This window comes from Rutidosis leptorrhynchoides, chromosome 2, assembly GCF_046630445.1.
Source record: "Rutidosis leptorrhynchoides isolate AG116_Rl617_1_P2 chromosome 2, CSIRO_AGI_Rlap_v1, whole genome shotgun sequence".
In the NCBI taxonomy this organism is placed as follows: Eukaryota; Viridiplantae; Streptophyta; class Magnoliopsida; order Asterales; family Asteraceae; genus Rutidosis; species Rutidosis leptorrhynchoides.
Genome location: NC_092334.1, coordinates 577563562 through 577582277, shown reverse-complemented (window position 1 = coordinate 577582277; position 18716 = coordinate 577563562). Strand labels below are relative to the sequence as shown.

Sequence of the window (18716 nt, the reverse complement as noted above, 5' to 3'; positions counted from 1 at the left end):
CGTTGAACCGAAATTGCTTTACCCGAGGGAGGGACGAGAACTTTTATTATCATTATTTTTAATCTTATTGAATTAAAGTATGCCAAAAACATTAAAAAAAACCCAAAAATCTTTGCTTTTAAAACCGCGCTTTAAATTGACAAATTTTAAAATTTTGTCGAGGGACGGACTAGGACATCGATCCGAAGCGCCCTCATCCTAAAAAGAAACAAAATTTTTAAAATTTAATTAATTATAGATTTTAATTAGTATAAGATTTTTATAATATATATATATATATATATATATATATATATATATATATATATATATATATATATATATATATATATATATATATATATATATATATATATTAAATGCCGCGACTCGCGGAGTTTGATAAGGATAAACACCGCGACTCGCGGAGCATCAAAATTCCAGAAAAAAAAAATATAAACTGATCGAACAGATCAGTATCCACACCCACACCCCAAAATACTGCGAAAATAAACCCAAAAACACACACAAATCCGAATTTTTTTCACCATTTTTTTATCAAATCTTTCACAAAATCATGTTGAGAAGGATGCTATCAAGGAATTACTCAAGGAAAATGGTAATTTCTTCATCAAAACAACCATTTAATCCGAAAATTAGTGTTCTTGAGCAATTTTATACCCAATTCGATTTTGATGCTTTTTAGTGTAATTATGCTTAAATTGCTTATGTATTATGCTTGTATAACCTAGATTGATGCTATTTAACATGATTAGAAGCCTTAAACTTCAAATTTTGAGTAATCTAGGGTTTGTGTTCTTGAGCAATTTGGGGCTTTTTGATATAAACAGGTTATGGCCGATTTTTGTCATGAATTATTGCTAAATTAAGTGGTGTAACATGTTTAGGTAGTTAAATGATCCAAACTTTGAGCCTAAACATGATTTTTGAGAATTAAAGTGGACTTTTTCAAGTCTAAAATTCATGAACTTCATTTTTGAGAGATAATGCCATTTGAAACTTGTTTAATTGCTAATAATGAATATTTTGACATGTTATTTAAGTTGAATGCTTATGAACTTGGTGAATATTTTCGTATATGCTTATTTGAAAAAGTGTAGATTTGATAAAAATATGAAAATGAGCATAAGTTTGATATAAATTGAACATGTCATTGTAATTATTTTGATTGATGATTTTGCTGACACTAATGCATATTTGGATGCACATAAATTGTGTTTGATGTGTTTTGCAGACTGAAAGGGGTGAATCTTCATCCCAAGCTCGCATTGCTCCTCCTGAGAATGCGGAACAACAGGATGTTGATAACTATTACAAACAAGATATACCTCATCCAGTTATGACATTTTCAGATATGCACGTGGAAGATTTGCACCCGAACTTAGGATTAGACAGACGTTGGATAGATTATCCAAAATACCAAAGGGGCTTGCACACTCTTCATTCTAAAGCTGTTGAAGTACCTAGGGTAATAGAATGGGAACCGTTAGAAGCTGTAGGATTGGGCGAACGGATTAGAGAATTACTTACACAGAGGTATGGTAATTCTACTTTTAACGATTGGGTACGATTATTCAACATGCGTAGACCTGTATATAAAGTATGGTGTGAAGAATTATTGTGTAGTATAGAAATAAATGATCGGGTAGCTACTTTAACCGATCGAACTTTTATTAGATTTTTGTTAGGAGGTTCGATGCGCCACATGTCTCTACTAGACATGGCTCAGGCCTTACGTATATATACGACTGAGGAGCTAGCATCTGCCGATTGTCAAGGGTTGATATTAAATGGTAGGAAGATTGATGAAAATTTTGATACGCATGGTGTATGGAGTCAAATGACTAGCCATCACCGATTTAAAGGGGGAAATTACTCTTATACGGATATAGATAGAGCTGAGTTAAGAGTAATTCACAGGTTTCTAGCAAACTCGATTACACAGCGAGGTAAAAATAAGGAAAAGGTAAATGAGCAAGATTTATTTTACCACATGTGTATTCGAGACCCACAAAGCGCTGTAAGTATACCTTATTGTGTGGGTTATTATTTATCAGCTATGGTTAGGGGGATGAGACCGCACAGTATAATAGGAGGTGGCATATTTATTACATTAATTGCTGAGTATCTCGATGTGGATATAAGTCAGGGGGGATTATTAATCGAATAACCAGAACCCCGCGATACAATTGGTTTAAATGTATATCATGGTGCTAAGGTTTTGAAGAGGCGAAATAACGCCGCAGTAGCATATAATGGAAGACATCCACAGGTTGAAAGAATCAACAGCCAGGTAATGTGGGAGGGGGAAATGAAATGACAGAAATGCAAAGGTTTATAGCTTCACAAGAATATGAAAATGCTAGACATCGAGCATTTGAAGATTGGCAAGTTCATCAAAACCACATCATAGCTCATTGCCAACATGTAGGTAGAAACTATATTCCTACTCCAAAGCCCATATTTCCTCCCTGGTCTATAGAAATTCAACCACCGTATCCTACTTATAACCCAGCTGAAGCATTCTATAACACATATGGTTATGCATGGAACCCCTACTGGTATCAATATCAACCCTAGTTTATTTAGTTTTATTTATTTTATTTTTGTAATGTTACTACATTTAGCACTTATGTTGATATTGTAATAGTTTTTATAATTTTCTAACTTTTATTATTAGATTTTAATAATTTTTGAATGTGGGGTAATATACCAAACTTCAAAAATATGTATATATGATTGCAGTTTATCTTATGTACACAACAGGGTAAAACAACGCATTTTCAAAGACTCGCATTAAGTTCAGCAAAAGCAACTAATTTTGACAACAAGATGCAAAATAAATATGATATAACAACAAACGGAATGAACAAATGATGTGCACTATTTACCATTCAACACAAACAACAATATGTTTGGAAACTATGGTAAAATTTAATCATTTTCTGCGCTAATCACCCTCAATAATTTAAATTGTTACTGATTTCTTGCAAATGAGGGCATTGCAAGATCTTAAGTGTGGGAAGTGGTTAAATTCTTTCGGATTTTAAAATTTTTTTATTTAAACACTTGGTTACCATTAAAAATACTAGTAACGCAGTAGTTGTATTAGAATCTAGTGCTCTCTGATAACAAAGAACAGCCCTAGTCTTATATACTGACTACCCAATTCTAGTAAAAATTTTCAAATTTTTCAACTAAATGAATTTAAAATCATGTTTATACATATTTATGAACGATGAAAACTAGGTGTTAATACCGAAATTATCGTTACCTCGGAAAGGACATAAATTGAGAAACAACCCAAAATGTTAGAATTCATTTAAGAATGGAATAGAGGAAAATAAAAAGGCAAAGAAAAGAAAATAAAAGCCAAGTGTGGGAAATTTTTACCAAGTTATTCAAAATATATATCACATATTTTTGTACAAATAATTGAAAATACTTTTGTTTTGGACGATAATTAACTGTTTTACCCAATGAAAGAAAAGAAGGGATGGATCTACACGATGAATCAATTCCATCATTAAAAGGAAGTAAAGTCTTTCGAAAAAGAAACGCGCTTCTTGATTTAGGTCATGAAGTTGTCGTCCAGACCAGCTGTAGGTTGACGAAAAATCTAGAAAAGTCATCACTAAAATCAGCAGGAAATCCACGGACCTCAGCATCAAACAGGGTCGCCAAGTGGTCAGATTTATCCTAACCATGAGAAGGATTTATCTCGTACAATGGGGGGCACCGTGCAAATTAGCTTGATAAGACTAATGAATCAGATCCCCAGAAAGGATAATCTCCTTAAAAGATCAAAAATCAGCTTTTAAGACTGATATTACTCAATCCTTGAGATTAACCTTAAAGATTGAGAATTCAAACTCATGGAATTCAATGATATCTAAACTCGAGCTTGAACGAGAAAGTATTTTGATCAAAAATTAAAACCGATTTGTTTTCTGAAAACCCATTTTCAATGCGTTCATTACCATTGAACGTAAAATCCTAGGAATTCACCTGGAATTCATTAGGTCACCTGAACTAAATCGGGTGTCAACCGTAAGAACGGTGGTTGCATAGCATGGTCGAAGACAGGACCTTGTGCCAGACCGAAAAATTATAAGGGTGAGCTTTACTATTGCTCCTACCAAGGATAGTAATTGCATCCGATACGTTATAGACCATAATTAAAAGAATGTCAGGGGACATTGCCTTAACAGTTGCTTGTTCAACGCTTTCCTTTACAACCGAACAGTAGTTTACTGAAAGGTAATATACGGAACAAGTATACTGGACGTGTTGCTTTTCCAATACAAGGTTAGCAAGTGGGTGACACAAAACCACAAGTTTTGAGCTAAAATTTTCAAATCTGAAACCCACCAAACCTACAAAAAGAATTTGCAAACACCGGTGAAGGGTTATTCCGGAAAACTTATCTAGGGTAAAAGCTAGATTGAATTTTCAAGAGATCAAATGTTTTCATAAAGATCCAATGTCCTTAATGGATCTAAATTTTTATAGTCATGTGGGACTGTAAACCACAACGTTACTATCATTGTTCATACCGCCGTATTGAAATCACTGATGTACAAAGTGTGAAGAATAAAGAAGTGATTCAAGTATTTTTATTTCAAGACTATATTGCTTGAGGACAAGCAACGCTTAAGTGTGGGAATATTGATAATGCTAAAAATGAACACATATTTTATAGCATTATTCCTCAAGAAAGACAAGATTTTAGTTGAAAATTGTTCTATTTACAAGTGATATTCGTTTAAATATTAAAAGGTGAAGACAAAAGGCAGATTTAATAAATTGAAGACGGAAAGGTCCAAAAAGCTAAAAAGTACAAGATACAATCAAAAAGGTTCAAATTATTGATGAAAAACGTCTAAAAATGACAAGAGTACAAGTTACAAAACGCAAAGTACACGATATAAAATAGTACGCAAGGACGTTTGAAAATTCGGAACCAGGACATGAGTCAACTCTCAACGCGCGACGTAACGGACTAAAAATTATAAGTTTACTATGCACAAGAATATAATATAATATATAAATAATTATATTAATTATTTATATTTTATATTTATATATATATTATGTCGGCAAAGCTAAGATCCAAATTGGAGTGAGCTGGAAATTCAAACTCCGCGACTCGCGGAGTTTGAAGGGGAAATTGGGCGCGACTCGCGGAGCACTCAAATCCAAATCTGCCTATAAAAGGCAACGCATTTTGATCGTTTTAAATATCCAAAATCCATCAATCTCTCTATCTATATATAAACGTATATATATATTTTAATTTTAATTTTAATTTTAATTTTAAATCCTAATAATAAGGGTATGTTAGCGAATGTTGTAAGGGTGTAAGTCGAAATTCTGTCCGTGTAACGCTACGCTATTTTTAATCATTGTAAGTTATGTTCAACCTTTTTAATTTAATGTCTCGTAGCTAAGTTATTATTATGCTTATTTAATCCGAAGTAATCATGATGTTGGGTTAAAAATATTAAAATTGGGTAATTGGGTTTTGTACCATAATTAGGGTTTGGACAAAAGAAAAACACTTGTGGAAATTAGACTATGGGCTATTAATGGGCTTTATATTTGTTTAACTAAATGATAGTTTGTTAATTTTAATATAAAGATTTACAATTGGACGTCCCTATAAATAACCATATACACTCGATCGGACACGATGGGCGGGATATTTATATGTACGAATAATCGTTCATTTAACCGGACACGGGAATGAATTAATAGTCTATGGAATTATTAAAACAGGGGTGAAATTATGTACAAGGACACTTGGCATAATTGATAACAAAGTATTAAAATCTTGGGTTACACACAGTCGATAACCTGGTGTAATTATTAAACAAAGTAATAAAACCTTGTTACAGTTTAAGTCCCCAATTAGTTGGAATATTTGACTTCGGGTATAAGGATAATTTGACGAGGATACTCGCACTTTATATTTATGACTGATGGACTGTTATGGACAAAAACCAGACAGACATATTAAATAATCCAGGACAAAGGACAATTAACCCATGGGCATAAAACTAAAATCAACACGTCAAACATCATGATTACGGAAGTTTAAATAAGCATAATTCTTTTATTTCATATTTAGTTTCCTTTATTTTATATTTAATTGCACTATTAATTATCGTACTTTTATTTATTGTTATTGTATTTAATTGCACTTTTAATTATCGTATTTTTAATTATCACAAGTTTATTTTATCGCACTTTTATTTATTGCAATTTCATTATCGTTATTTATTTTACGCTTTAAATTAAGTTGTATTTATTTTTAATATTTTACATTAGGTTTTAACTGCGACTAAAGTTTTAAAAATCGATAAACCGGTCATTAAACGGTAAAAACCCCCTTTATAATAATAATATTACTTATATATATATTTATATTTTTATAAATTAAAACTAATATAGCGTTAAGCTTTATTTAAAGATTTTTCCTGTGGAACGAACCGGACTTACTAAAAACTACACTACTGTACGATTAGGTACACTGCCTATAAGTGTTGTAGCAAGGTTTAAGTATATCCATTCTATAAATAAATAAATATCTTGTGTAAAATTATATCGTATTTAATAGTTTTTCCTAGTAAAATATAAGCTATTTCATATACACCTCGCATAACATCACAAATAAATACATTATATACGTACACGCATAATTATTCCACTCACCTTAATACAAGGATGATGATTATGCACTTCCGAACTTCAAAGCAATGTACCTAATACATTAAGTACACTTTCATTACACAACTAGTGGAGCTAACCACATTACTTAAACTTGAGCATTTAATGACCCAATTCGCATTAAATAACCCAACTACACAAAAACCGCCCATAAATGGCCAAGACACATATTAAATCACTAAAGCTAGTGATGTAAAGTCTACTAACGCAAACTTAGGGTAATACATACCCATTTCGCCCAAACTAGGTCAACATTACTCTTTCGACCCATTTTAAATACTTAAACTTACAATTTTAGTCAAACATGACCCATTTACAATTCCTCCTTCAATTACAAGTGTATTAGTGACTAAAAACACCATTTAACACTTTCAATCTCAAATCATAAGACCAAACCCTAGATTATAGCTATTTAGGGTTTCCTTTCATCAACATAACCCAAATCCACCCATATTACCCCCAAATGGGTCTTACAAGTTCCAAATGAACCAAACCCTAGCATAAACTAATTAAAACTCAAAACATGGAATTAAGACTTACCAACACTATCCACTTGTAGCTAAGAACAAGGAGAACAACTTTAATTCTTGCTCCAAAGATCAACTTTCAATTCTTCATTCACAAATCTCACTTGAATTTAAATGGGTTTTTATGTTTGAGAGTAAAATGGAGGAAGAAAATAGAAAAGAAATGAGGAAAATGGATAAGTGGTGGAGATTAAATGCTCCCATCAGCTCTATACGTCAAATTACCAATTTGCCCCTTAAAATCACTTAAAATGAGCTAAATCCGGAATCAGTTCAGCAGAACTGCCGCGGCGCGGCGCCATTTGTCGCGGCGCGACACATAAAGGAAAAACTGACCCTCCATAGCATGCTTCCTGACTTCGTTTTGCTTGAGATGCCGCGGCGCGGCTGAGGTCATCGAGGCGCTACAATACAAAGATATTTCGACCTGTTTAGCAGGCCTCCTGACCTTGATTTCAGTTGAATACCGCGACGCGACCAGGACTTCCGCGGCGCGGCAAAGGCCTGTGCCTGATCGTTTTCTCGACAACAAATTTAACGATTAAATATTTGGCTTGTACGCCCCGTCCTCGCTTCCCACATATGTCTAAACTTCACATTTACGTCTCACATGACTTAGTACCATAAAAACCCATGTATAAACTTCCACATGCATGCATTCTCAAGTATATATATATATATTTGTATCTATACGTATACATATACATTCACACATAAACTAACGAGTTATAAACGTACTACGATTAAGTATGTACCTTTAAATATGTATGGGAAAAACGGGATGTTACATAGTTGGATATTATAAAATGGTATGCATGCCTGTCAACTTTCGATGTAATGAAAGTTTGTCTTTTAAAACGAATGCAATGTTTGTAAAATGTATCATATAGAGGTCAAATACCTCGCAATGTAATCTTATGTTATTGTATTCATTCTTATGGATTAGGACGGGTCGTTACATTCACCCCCTCTAGTTACTTACATAACCGATGCATTATGGCATTGTGTGCTTCGAAAGATAGTGCTACGGAGGTCGGTGATCTTTTTTGGCGAAATCATTGCAGTGACTAAGTCATCTTCTTCTTTAGGGGAGCATTGTATCTCTTTTTGTGTTCATCAAAACATCAAACCCGAAGCATATTCATGAGTGAGTTGAAGTGGACGTTTGTACATAGATTACGGATAGCTCGGTATGCAATGTTTGGGTCTCTGAAGTATCATATTTGAGTTTCCTAAACCGTGTTATGTTCGAGGCTTATGATCAACGTTTAATAGAGTCATAAATCGATTTGTGATAGCATTCGGTTGAAGATGTGGTCGTTGATCGTCAAGCAGAGGTGAATCCAAGTGTGGCTTCGAGTGCTCCTTCTTCTTTGCTTTATTTCTCGAATCTTGCTTAAGTTAATTGTGCACCCCTTGTTTCAATTTCTGAAACTATATCGTGCTTAAGACAAGGGTTGATACAGATTTGGGCCCGATGTTGGACGGTAATTGTTCTGGGATAAAATTCGGATATTTGTCCGATGACGTGGTTTTAAATGACATCCCAAATTGCTCATGTAAGGCAGAATCTCCTTTTGTTAGTCCATCGAAAATCGGGTTCAAGTTCGTGAAGGTTTCGGCTGTTAAACATGTCGTTGTTGATACTTAAAAAAAGAAGGAAAAAACGCGTTAATTCTTTGTGTTATTAGGCGAGCGAATATGGGTATGTATTGAGTGATGAAGACGAAGTAGAAGACTCGAAAGGGAATGGTGGTTTTTTTCTCAGGCTTAGCAAAATCGTGGATTGATCCCTCATTCGGTGGCACGAATTCTCATTAGTAGCGCTTCAAATAATGTTTTGTCATATTCGTTCAGGTCTCGTATGGGTAATACTTTAAACCGTTTTAAAGGTAGATTGTAAAGTTTAGGGGAGGCCCGGAGGGGGAACAACCGATCGACCGCTTAGGGCACGATGTTTTTAGGGGCTTATTTTTATATATATACGGATACGAATACAATTGGAGATTTGTGAAACATGAGAACTAGGGAAACACAACTGAAGAAGATAATTCGAAGACAATAGGACCAAACACAACAATAAACGGCCTACAAAAAAAATCAAAGTCCACTAGCACTAGCTAGCAAGACCCAAAGGTCTTTTAAAAAAAAGCTTATACCAATTGTTAAGGCCTAAGGGCCCTTTTTCACTTTGTTCTAGGTACTTAAATTCTCGAGACCGATCCTGATAAAGTTATTAAACTGATCGTTAAGAGTCAAAAATGTAAGGCGGTTGCAAGTTAGATTGGTTCGTTTGTTATTTTGTTATAGGTTATTTGTTAACGATTTGTTATCTTTTTTTTTTGGGAGCCGTTTATAGGTTTTGTTTTTCTTTTGGACCGATTTCGCAAGGCTCTGGTTTAGTTAGCTTTAGCTAGGTAGTTTGATAGGGTTTGTTTACTGCTTCCGAGCCTTGCACTATTGTCGGTTGTAATCTTTTAACTTTTTACATGTATATAAGTGTTTTACATAGTAGGCGGAACTGAAAAAATAAAAAGTTAAATGGCAAAATATTACTAGTATGATTTTTTTTTTTCTCAAACCTTAATTCTATTAAAGTAGCTTTTAGTTTTTGAAAAATATTCATTTAAATCCATAGATTAAGTTGAGATTCAAAAGATTAATGAGAGCGCGACATGTGGTGCGAAAATCACATGTGATTTAAAAAAAATTCAAGTTTTTTTTCAAAAAATTCTTTTTTTTAAAAAAAATTAATTTTTTTTTACAATCACATGTGATTTACCTGCACAATCACATGTGATTGAATTTGCCATGAATAATCACATGTGATTGGGTTTACAGTCTGTAATTGATATTCAGAATCACATGTGATTTTATAAAGAAAAATTAAAAAAAAAAACTTTCGAATTTTTTTTCTAAAAAAATGTTTTTTTTGAAATCTTTTTGTTTTTTTTTTCAATCGCATGTGATTTTCGCGTCACATGTCGCGCTATCATTGGTCCATTGATTTCAAACAATGGATTACAACTATTTAGTTTTTACCTAGTTTTTTTAGGTAGATTTTTTCATAAAAGTAAAAGGTCAGCCCAATTCACCATTTCCTCCAAACCCTAAAAAATCGTGAATCGCAGTGGTTTCGTTCTGTACTATACTGAGTTGTAAACAGTAAGCTTCCTTCTTCGTCTTATCTTTCTCCTGATTGAAATCTCAAACTTTTTCGTTAGGTTTTACAGCAATTTTATTATTCACATACAAAATATGTAATTATCATATTATCGATGTCCTCTATTGTCTATGAGGAAACAAGCTGTGAACGAATATTGTCACTTGTATAAAGAATAGTAATATGAAATTGACTAGCCTTTGTATAAAATGATTTGTTTTATATGTTTAGGATATGAGCTATTATGTTTAGAATTGAGTAGTTGATATTTTAGGGCTAACAATGACTGGTGCCTATCATTTCAAGTTAAAACGTTATAAAGGATCAGTACTTTACTCTACACATATAATAGGAAAATCATTTGTGACCCTTGCTGAAACGACTTAGAATCTTAGATCACTACTTTTTTTGGGCCCATATCAATGTTAGTCACATGTGATTACTTATTAAACATGTGATTTGTGATTACTTATTATACATGAGATTTCTGATTACTTATTAAGTGCGTGTGATTATATACATATTGTGAAACTTACCCAAATAATTGCACATGCTTAGAGCCTTAGAGATAATCTATAACATTCATTTTTTATCCAAAGGGTCCTTATTGGCTGGTTTAATGATTCTCAGGTCTTTAAGGGTGTTTAATGCACTTACTTTATGTGTGAGTATGCTCTCAAAAAAACGGTTGAGTGTGAAGTTCACAGTAACACTTTGTTTTCCCCCTATTTTCTTATTTTTCTTTATCCCACATTAATATTGAATGAGTTTTAAGTACATTATTTCGGGTTTCATTAGTTCACTAATGTACATTGATATAACTTCAGGTACCTTGGATTGAAGCACACACAACAACGTTTACAGAAAGTAATGGATTTTCTGAAATCATCATTGAAGGGTTTTATGGATTATACATGATACATTTGTAAAATTCCGGATTCAGCCAACAAGAATGATGGCAGAAGAAGATAGAATAAGCAACTTGCCAGATGATATTATTCATCGCATTCTCTCTTTTCTTGACTTGAAGTATGCTATGCAAACTAGTGCATTGTCCAAAAAGTGGAAGCTTGTTTGGACTCTATTACCCCAACTTAACTTAGATAGTTCCAACTTTGCTAAGACGTCTAGTTTTAATAAGTTTGTGAAGCATGCTTTATTACATCGCAACAATCATAGAGAAGTTTCAGGATTGGAGCTAAGATGCAGGATAGCACCTAAACAACAATTTAGTGTTAGAAGTATTGTGAACTATGCTTGCTTGCATAATGTTACACGAATGACTTTAGTATGGGATGCTACAAGTTGGAAATTTCCACAATATGTTTTTAGCTGCCGGGCTCTCAAGGATCTCACCCTTGCAGTCAAGGATCGTAGCTTTAATGTTGAGTTTCCAGTTTTAGGTTGGGACTTTCCAGCTTTGGAGAAGTTGAATTTGAGAAATTTTGAATTAGATGGTGGTAAAAATAAGCGCATCAACCTTTTTTCCAAGTGTGTGAACCTAAAGGACCTCACCTTACATGAGATCGACATGCGTGACTTGGAGGAATTAACTCTTTGTGTCCCACAACTTTCTAATCTTTCAATCACATTTCATTACCGTCCCCCAAAGGTTCTGAAAGTGATTACTCATCAGCTTAAGAATCTGACCGCATCTATTGACTCTATTCATGTACTTCATTGTCGTGAGGGCTTTATTTCTCTTGAGAAAGTGCATCTGTTATTGTTTAATACTTGTTTCAATTTGAGAAAGGAGCCACATATTTCTATAATACTCGGTGTATTGCAGAAAATCCATTGTGCCAAATTTCTTATCCTTGATGCAGACATTATTAAGGTATACATGTTACTGAGAGCATCCCTTGTGTTAGAAGCGCTCTGAAGCTTTTTTGCAATGCCACAGTTTTTGTAAGAAAAGCTTTTCAAAAAAGCTTTAACGCCAATGAGAAAAGGTTTTGAAACTCTTTTTTTCATACAAATTACACTCACAAACCTTAAGAACTCCAAAAGCTTTAGAAATCTCAAGCTTCTAGAAGAAAAGAAAAATAAGCTTTTCCAAAGTCTTCTTTTTTGATAGAAAAGAGCTTTTACTGGAGATACTCTCTAAATTAAACTCTGACTGGCATAAATGTATGCATGAAACATTTTCACCAGTTTGGTGCAAAGGAGAATCTTTCTTACACCGAATATGTTTTCACCCCAATGTTTGCACAAAATTTTTACACGAATGTTTATCATAACCAATTTTTATACATTTTGGTGTCTTTGTTGGAGAAGGTTTACACCAAATCTGACTCCATTTGGGTTTTTGGTGCACACATTGGATATGGCTCTAGTGTTTAGCTAGTTTAATTAATCTGGGAAAAGATGAGTTCAACAAGCTCATCTAGGGCCGGGGTCAGATTGCTTCTTGATCCCAATCCCAATGGGGATTGAAATAAAATGTTTTGTTGTAGTTATAACACATTTATTCTTTTACTTTAATAAACACACTTTACCTCCCGATACCCCACTTTAGTGGGACTGGGTATTATTGTTGTGGTGTGAACCCAATGCTAAGAGTTTCTGTTTTTTGTTTTGTTTTATATATATAATATGTACCAAGGTTCTTTCATCATGCATGGATCAATTGTTGCTTGAACGTTGTCCATTCAATAACTTAGAGTGTTTAAAGATGAATACGATGCATGAAAGAAGATATGCTTACGTAGCAAAAGAGAAACATGTAGTTGTACCCGTTCAACTGAAAAACTACTTTCTTTACAAGTCTCCAACTGCCACTTTCATTACAGATTATCCTCAGGTGAATACAACCTTTCAGATTTAAATCCTCATGAAAGTTAAATGTTTGAAAAACTTTGCAAACTATGTACAGTGCATGTGTAACTTAGTAAAGTGAGGTATTTATATCCAGATTTTGCATGAAAACTGTGTCTTCATGGCCAAGAATATTTAAGAGTTTGTTAAGAAAAGTTTTAAGGTCCATTTGCTAGTTTCTGCACACATTTACAAGTATGAACAATTTAATAACTTAAATACATTTAGCAGTGTGAGATTATTATTATTATTATTATTATTCTTGTTGTTCTGGTGGTGGTGGTGGTGGTGGTGGTGGTGGTGGTGGTGGTGGTGGTGGTGGTGGTGGTGGTGGTGGTGGTGGTGGTGGTGGTGGTGGTGGTGGTGGTGGTGGTGGTGGTGGTGGTGGTGGTGGTGGTGGTGGTGGTGGTGGTGGTGGTGGTGGTGGTGGTGGTGGTGGTGGTGGTGGTGGTGGTGGTGGTGGTGGTGGTGGTGGTGGTGGTGGTGGTGGTGGTGGTGGTGGTGGTGGTGGTGGTGGTGGTGGTGGTGGTGGTGGTGGTGGTGGTGGTGGTGGTGGTGGTGGTGGTGGTGGTGGTGGTGGTGGTGGTGGTGGTGGTGGTGGTGGTGGTGGTGGTGGTGGTGGTGGTGGTGGTGGTGGTGGTGGTGGTGGTGGTGGTGGTGGTGGTGGTGGTGGTGGTGGTGGTGGTGGTGGTGGTGGTGGTGGTGGTGGTGGTGGTGGTGGTGGTGGTGGTGGTGGTGGTGGTGGTGGTGGTGGTGGTGGTGGTGGTGGTGGTGGTGGTGGTGGTGGTGGTGGTGGTGGTGGTGGTGGTGGTGGTGGTGGTGGTGGTGGTGGTGGTGGTGGTGGTGGTGGTGGTGGTGGTGGTGGTGGTGGTGGTGGTGGTGGTGGTGGTGGTGGTGGTGGTGGTGGTGGTGGTGGTGGTGGTGGTGGTGGTGGTGGTGGTGGTGGTGGTGGTGGTGGTGGTGGTGGTGGTGGTGTTTCCACACACTTATAAGTGTAATGTTAATATTTTTATACATAATTGAATTGAATGAACCTTGGACAAATATTTGGATTGTGTTAATTTTTTATGCCAAAGCAATGTATTTTGTTTGTAGGTGCCACGGAAGAGACCTATGCAGAATGTAAGCAAAATAAAACAATCAAATACTCTATCCAAAGAGAAGAGAATGTTGGAGGCAAAATTACAGATGCAAGATCAAGTTAGTACAAACCAAAAGGAGATGATGTTTGATGCTGAAATAGAAATGCAAGATAAAGTATTTTCAAATCGAGTACTTTCAACCTTTGTTTTTTTTACTAATATACACATCTACTAGTGGGATCAATTCTATTACTTACACGCATTTAGCAGTGTGTAGTTGTATTGTTTACCCACTCGTAGTAAAGTTTAAACTATCTATACTTACTTATTACTAATACACATTTAGCAGTGTGAAGTTGTATTGTTTACCCACTTATAGTAAGTTTAAATTATCTATATGCACTTATAAGTGTAACATTAATTTTTTTAGGTAAGTGAATGAACCTTGGACAAAGTATATACATGTTGTAGTGATTTTGTAATTAGAAAATATTTTCCATTGTAGGTGCCACATAAGAGGTGTAGCCAGGAGGTACATGATGATGATGATGATGATGCAGGGGCTAAAAAGATGGCCAGGTTGGATTTAGAAAAACAACAACCAGCAGCTGATACTACTATAATAACCCAAGAGAATGAAATGTTGGATGCAAATACCCAGATGCAAGATGAAGCTATTAGTAAACAGGCTATGTTGGAGGCGAAAATACAGCTGCAAGATGAATCTATTACAAAGCAAAAGGAAAGGTTTGAGGCCAAAATACAGATGCAAGATGAAGCTATTGCAAAGCAAAAGGCAATGTTTGAGGCGAAAATACAGATGCAAGATGAAGCTATTACAAAGCAAAAGGCGTTGTTTGAGGCTCATATACATAGTTATTATAAAGCAGAAGGTGATGTTTGAGGGTAAAATACATATGCAAGATGAAGTCATTACAAGGCAGAAGGCGATGTTTGAGGATCAAAGACAGATGCAAGATCAAGTTATCACAAAGCAAAGGGTGATGTTTGAGGCTAAAATACAGATGTTGGAGGAAGTTATCACAAAGCAAAAGATGATGTTTGAGGCTAAAATAGAGATGCTAGATCAAGCATCTACCAATCAGAAGGCCAAAATACAGTTGCAAGATAATGTAATTGCAGAGCAGAAGGCAATAATACAGATGCTAGAGGTCGTAAAGTTGGAGTACGAGAAATTAATGTCATATGTCATTAAGTCCAAAATAGCAGAACTGAAAGTACAAGTTGAGAGTGGGAATCCAGATTTTGAAGTGATTCGCTCAATTGGGTCCGAGACTAAATCAGTTATGGAATTGATACCTGAGAGCTTAAGGGCAGTCATGGAGGCACAGTTATCTTTTGAGTATGTAAAGTGGAAAAGTTTGTTCCTTACCCACGTTGATGCGAGCCAATGGTCAAAGATAGAAAGCGAGCTGGGGATGATTAACGGTCTGTCAGATGTTAGTGTTGCTATAATTTCTGGTGAACCAATATTGTCTTTCATTTTATGTAAGCTTCTTGTTGACTTTGAATGCGTGGCTTAATTTATGTTTAGAATTAGCATCTACGAAGACTACAATTATCATAAATAGGTGGATGTTTACTCGTGTAGAAGAAGAAAATAGGGTTTGATCAGATGGAATGGTTTACTCTTGGACAATGAATCTTTAGATCAACATTTTGTATTTATATATGTACGGTAGTGTCTTCAACTAAGTTGAGCATTTTGCAACCAGTCACTTAAATGCCTTTACCACTCGGTTTTTTGGTAGCAACATCAACGCAAAATTCAATGGAAACTGTAAGTTGCCTTGATGCAACACAGTAGCCGTATATTATAATATAATACTCCCTCCGTATAATATAATATAATATTATAATATAATACTCCCTCCGTCCCAATTTAATAGTCCACAAACAAAAATACAAATTAGAAAAAAAAAAAAAATTAAAAAGACTGTCACATGTACTTTTTGTTTACTTTTCAATTTTTTACCTCTAACTTTTTACCTACATTTTTATCCTACTTTAATAAAATACTACTTTAAGACCTGTGAATAATGGAAAAATTCTTTTGAAATGGAGTTATACAATTAAAAAAGACTACGTGCATCTTTTATATTACAAAGTATATAATTTTATGATGTACCAATAAACTTTAAACATTGATAGAGAGAATTACAATCTTCAAACATGATGAGTAAAATGATGATCAATTTTACAAAACTTACTAAGAATCTGTATATGAAATAATAGCTTCAGAAATTAGAAAAGAAAGAAAAAAAGACATGAAGAACCCTCTTATACAACCAAATTCGACTAATGATAACCCTCCTATATTAAATATACATATACCTATGAGCTGATTTAGTTAAGGACTTTCACAGTACCATGAAGTTCAGTACCATCACCTTTTCTTGAAACATCACAAAACTCTCTTCCATATCGTCCTGAAATTTGAAAGAAGATTACAGAAAACAGTCATCATCAATTAATTGCATTAGTTTATGATCATATATTATGTTCCAAAACATAATTTAAGTTTATACATAACTACCCAATTTAAGTTTAGTTCCTATATAAGCTCATAGATATCAGATACATATGGAAGAACAAACTGTAATTACACAGTGTGTGCCGTCAATATGGGATCAATTGACTGCATATCTCAGCACGGTTGGAAAACATATATTAAAATTTATACCATCAAATTTGATATGTAATTGTTTAGAAGCATGAGCATCTGATCTTGACTTAATACTAAAAATCTGAAACGCACATATACATGAACAAAATACCATTTACATAAAAGCAGGGGTCACACCATAATTATCGAAATCCCCATATTGAAAATCATTTGCGTACCAGGTGATATTACCCCATCGTAACAGTCCACTCCGTTAACACCCCATACGGCTATCTTCGAACGTTAACTACCTTTAACTGTGTAAAAGCAGATTAGATGCAAACTAAAATATATATAAGTCACAACTCTAGAATTTTTGGACTACGGATACACCTTAAGTGTACACGTACTTATATCTGCAGTATTGTATCAATATCAATATGCATCAAAATATTACTATATAAGTGGGACATAACCAAGACATACAAATAAGTCAGTTGATTTAGCATATAACATAAACTATAATGAATACTCAAGTTGTAAGTAGAAGAGTTAATTTGAACCAAAATCTTATAAAATGAGTCACTCCATGTTTTATGTTCAAAAGGTCAAATTGGTATAATCATATTTGACCACTATCTATACATTTTAAATATTAAATATTTTAGGTGTGAGCAAATTGGTTAGTGATCAACCCAAAGTGACTCGTAACGTAAAGGTACACATTATTCACCTATAAATAACTTGAATATTTTCATAAGAAAATGAAAATACTGTTAATTACTCAAACATATACTACGTACATCATTTATTTAGTAACAATACGACTTACCTCGAGATATTCCCGTTCAACTGTTACAGATCCGGACTCACCTTGAGATTCAACTTCAAACCAGTTCTTACAATTCAACATCCATAAATATCAAGGTACGTCTATTCCTCAAAGAGATTTAGCATAACCAATGGCAAATGAAATCCGCACCCATCCCTTGTTACACCCCTTTTTATCATATTGACCCCCAACAACTGCAGATAGTACAATCTAGGAACGAAATTTGTATGAAGGTTGTTTTTGAAATACCTGGATAACGATGTCAATGCCAAGTTTAGCCTGTGTAATCTTGAGAGGGTCTCGGTTAGAAACAACATTGATCAATTTCCACCAACACTAATTTCATTACGTCTTGGACATCACTGTTTGCTAACAACTTGAATGCAACATGTAAAGGGATCAACTGTAATAACAATCAACATCATGATCATACAATATAGACTTGTTGCTACCATATTTCAACATAAAGATCAAACTTATGATCATACGCAAAATTTATCAACATGATAAGAGTATTAAATCAAAAAAAGAAATATATATCAATGATTGTACATTAGTATAATTTTACCTTTTAGGTCAGTTTAGTGTTTAGTAACATTATGTTTGTTATTGGTCAAGAATGATTAACAATTCTTATATCTTAAAACATATAATCAAAAACTTCATCATCACTATGGGTCAATATTGATTTACAATTCTAAAAACATATAATCAAAAACTTCATTATAATCAAATACTAAGAGTACTTCATTAGAATTGTAATCAGACGACTGTTAATAATTTCCATTATGATAGTAGAAAACAGGGATGAAAAACATGCTATATTTTTTACAACCATTTTATACAAAAAAAATTATAATAATTATTAACAGTAACCTGATTAATGAAAATTATTAACAGTAATTTAAAACTCGATTAAATAGCATATGAATTGATTACC

At 34.2% G+C, this 18716-nt stretch overlaps 2 protein-coding genes across 3 annotated transcripts in view; both read left to right on the top strand.

The window, feature by feature from the left end:
• LOC139894598 (uncharacterized) overlaps positions 1-16011 on the top strand; it is a 154774-nt gene extending 138763 nt beyond the window's left edge. For both annotated transcript variants that reach the window (XM_071877985.1, XM_071877984.1), the window contains one exon: positions 15201-16011. In XM_071877985.1, the coding sequence (XP_071734086.1) occupies positions 15201-15862 (662 nt within the window). In that variant the 3' untranslated portion in view covers positions 15863-16011. The remainder of the gene's footprint in view (positions 1-15200) is intronic.
• Positions 10370-18716, top strand: part of LOC139894597 (uncharacterized) — a 104718-nt gene continuing 96371 nt past the window's right edge. The window contains exon 1 of the mRNA XM_071877983.1: positions 10370-10421. The gene's annotated coding sequence lies outside the window, so the exon portion shown is untranslated. The remainder of the gene's footprint in view (positions 10422-18716) is intronic.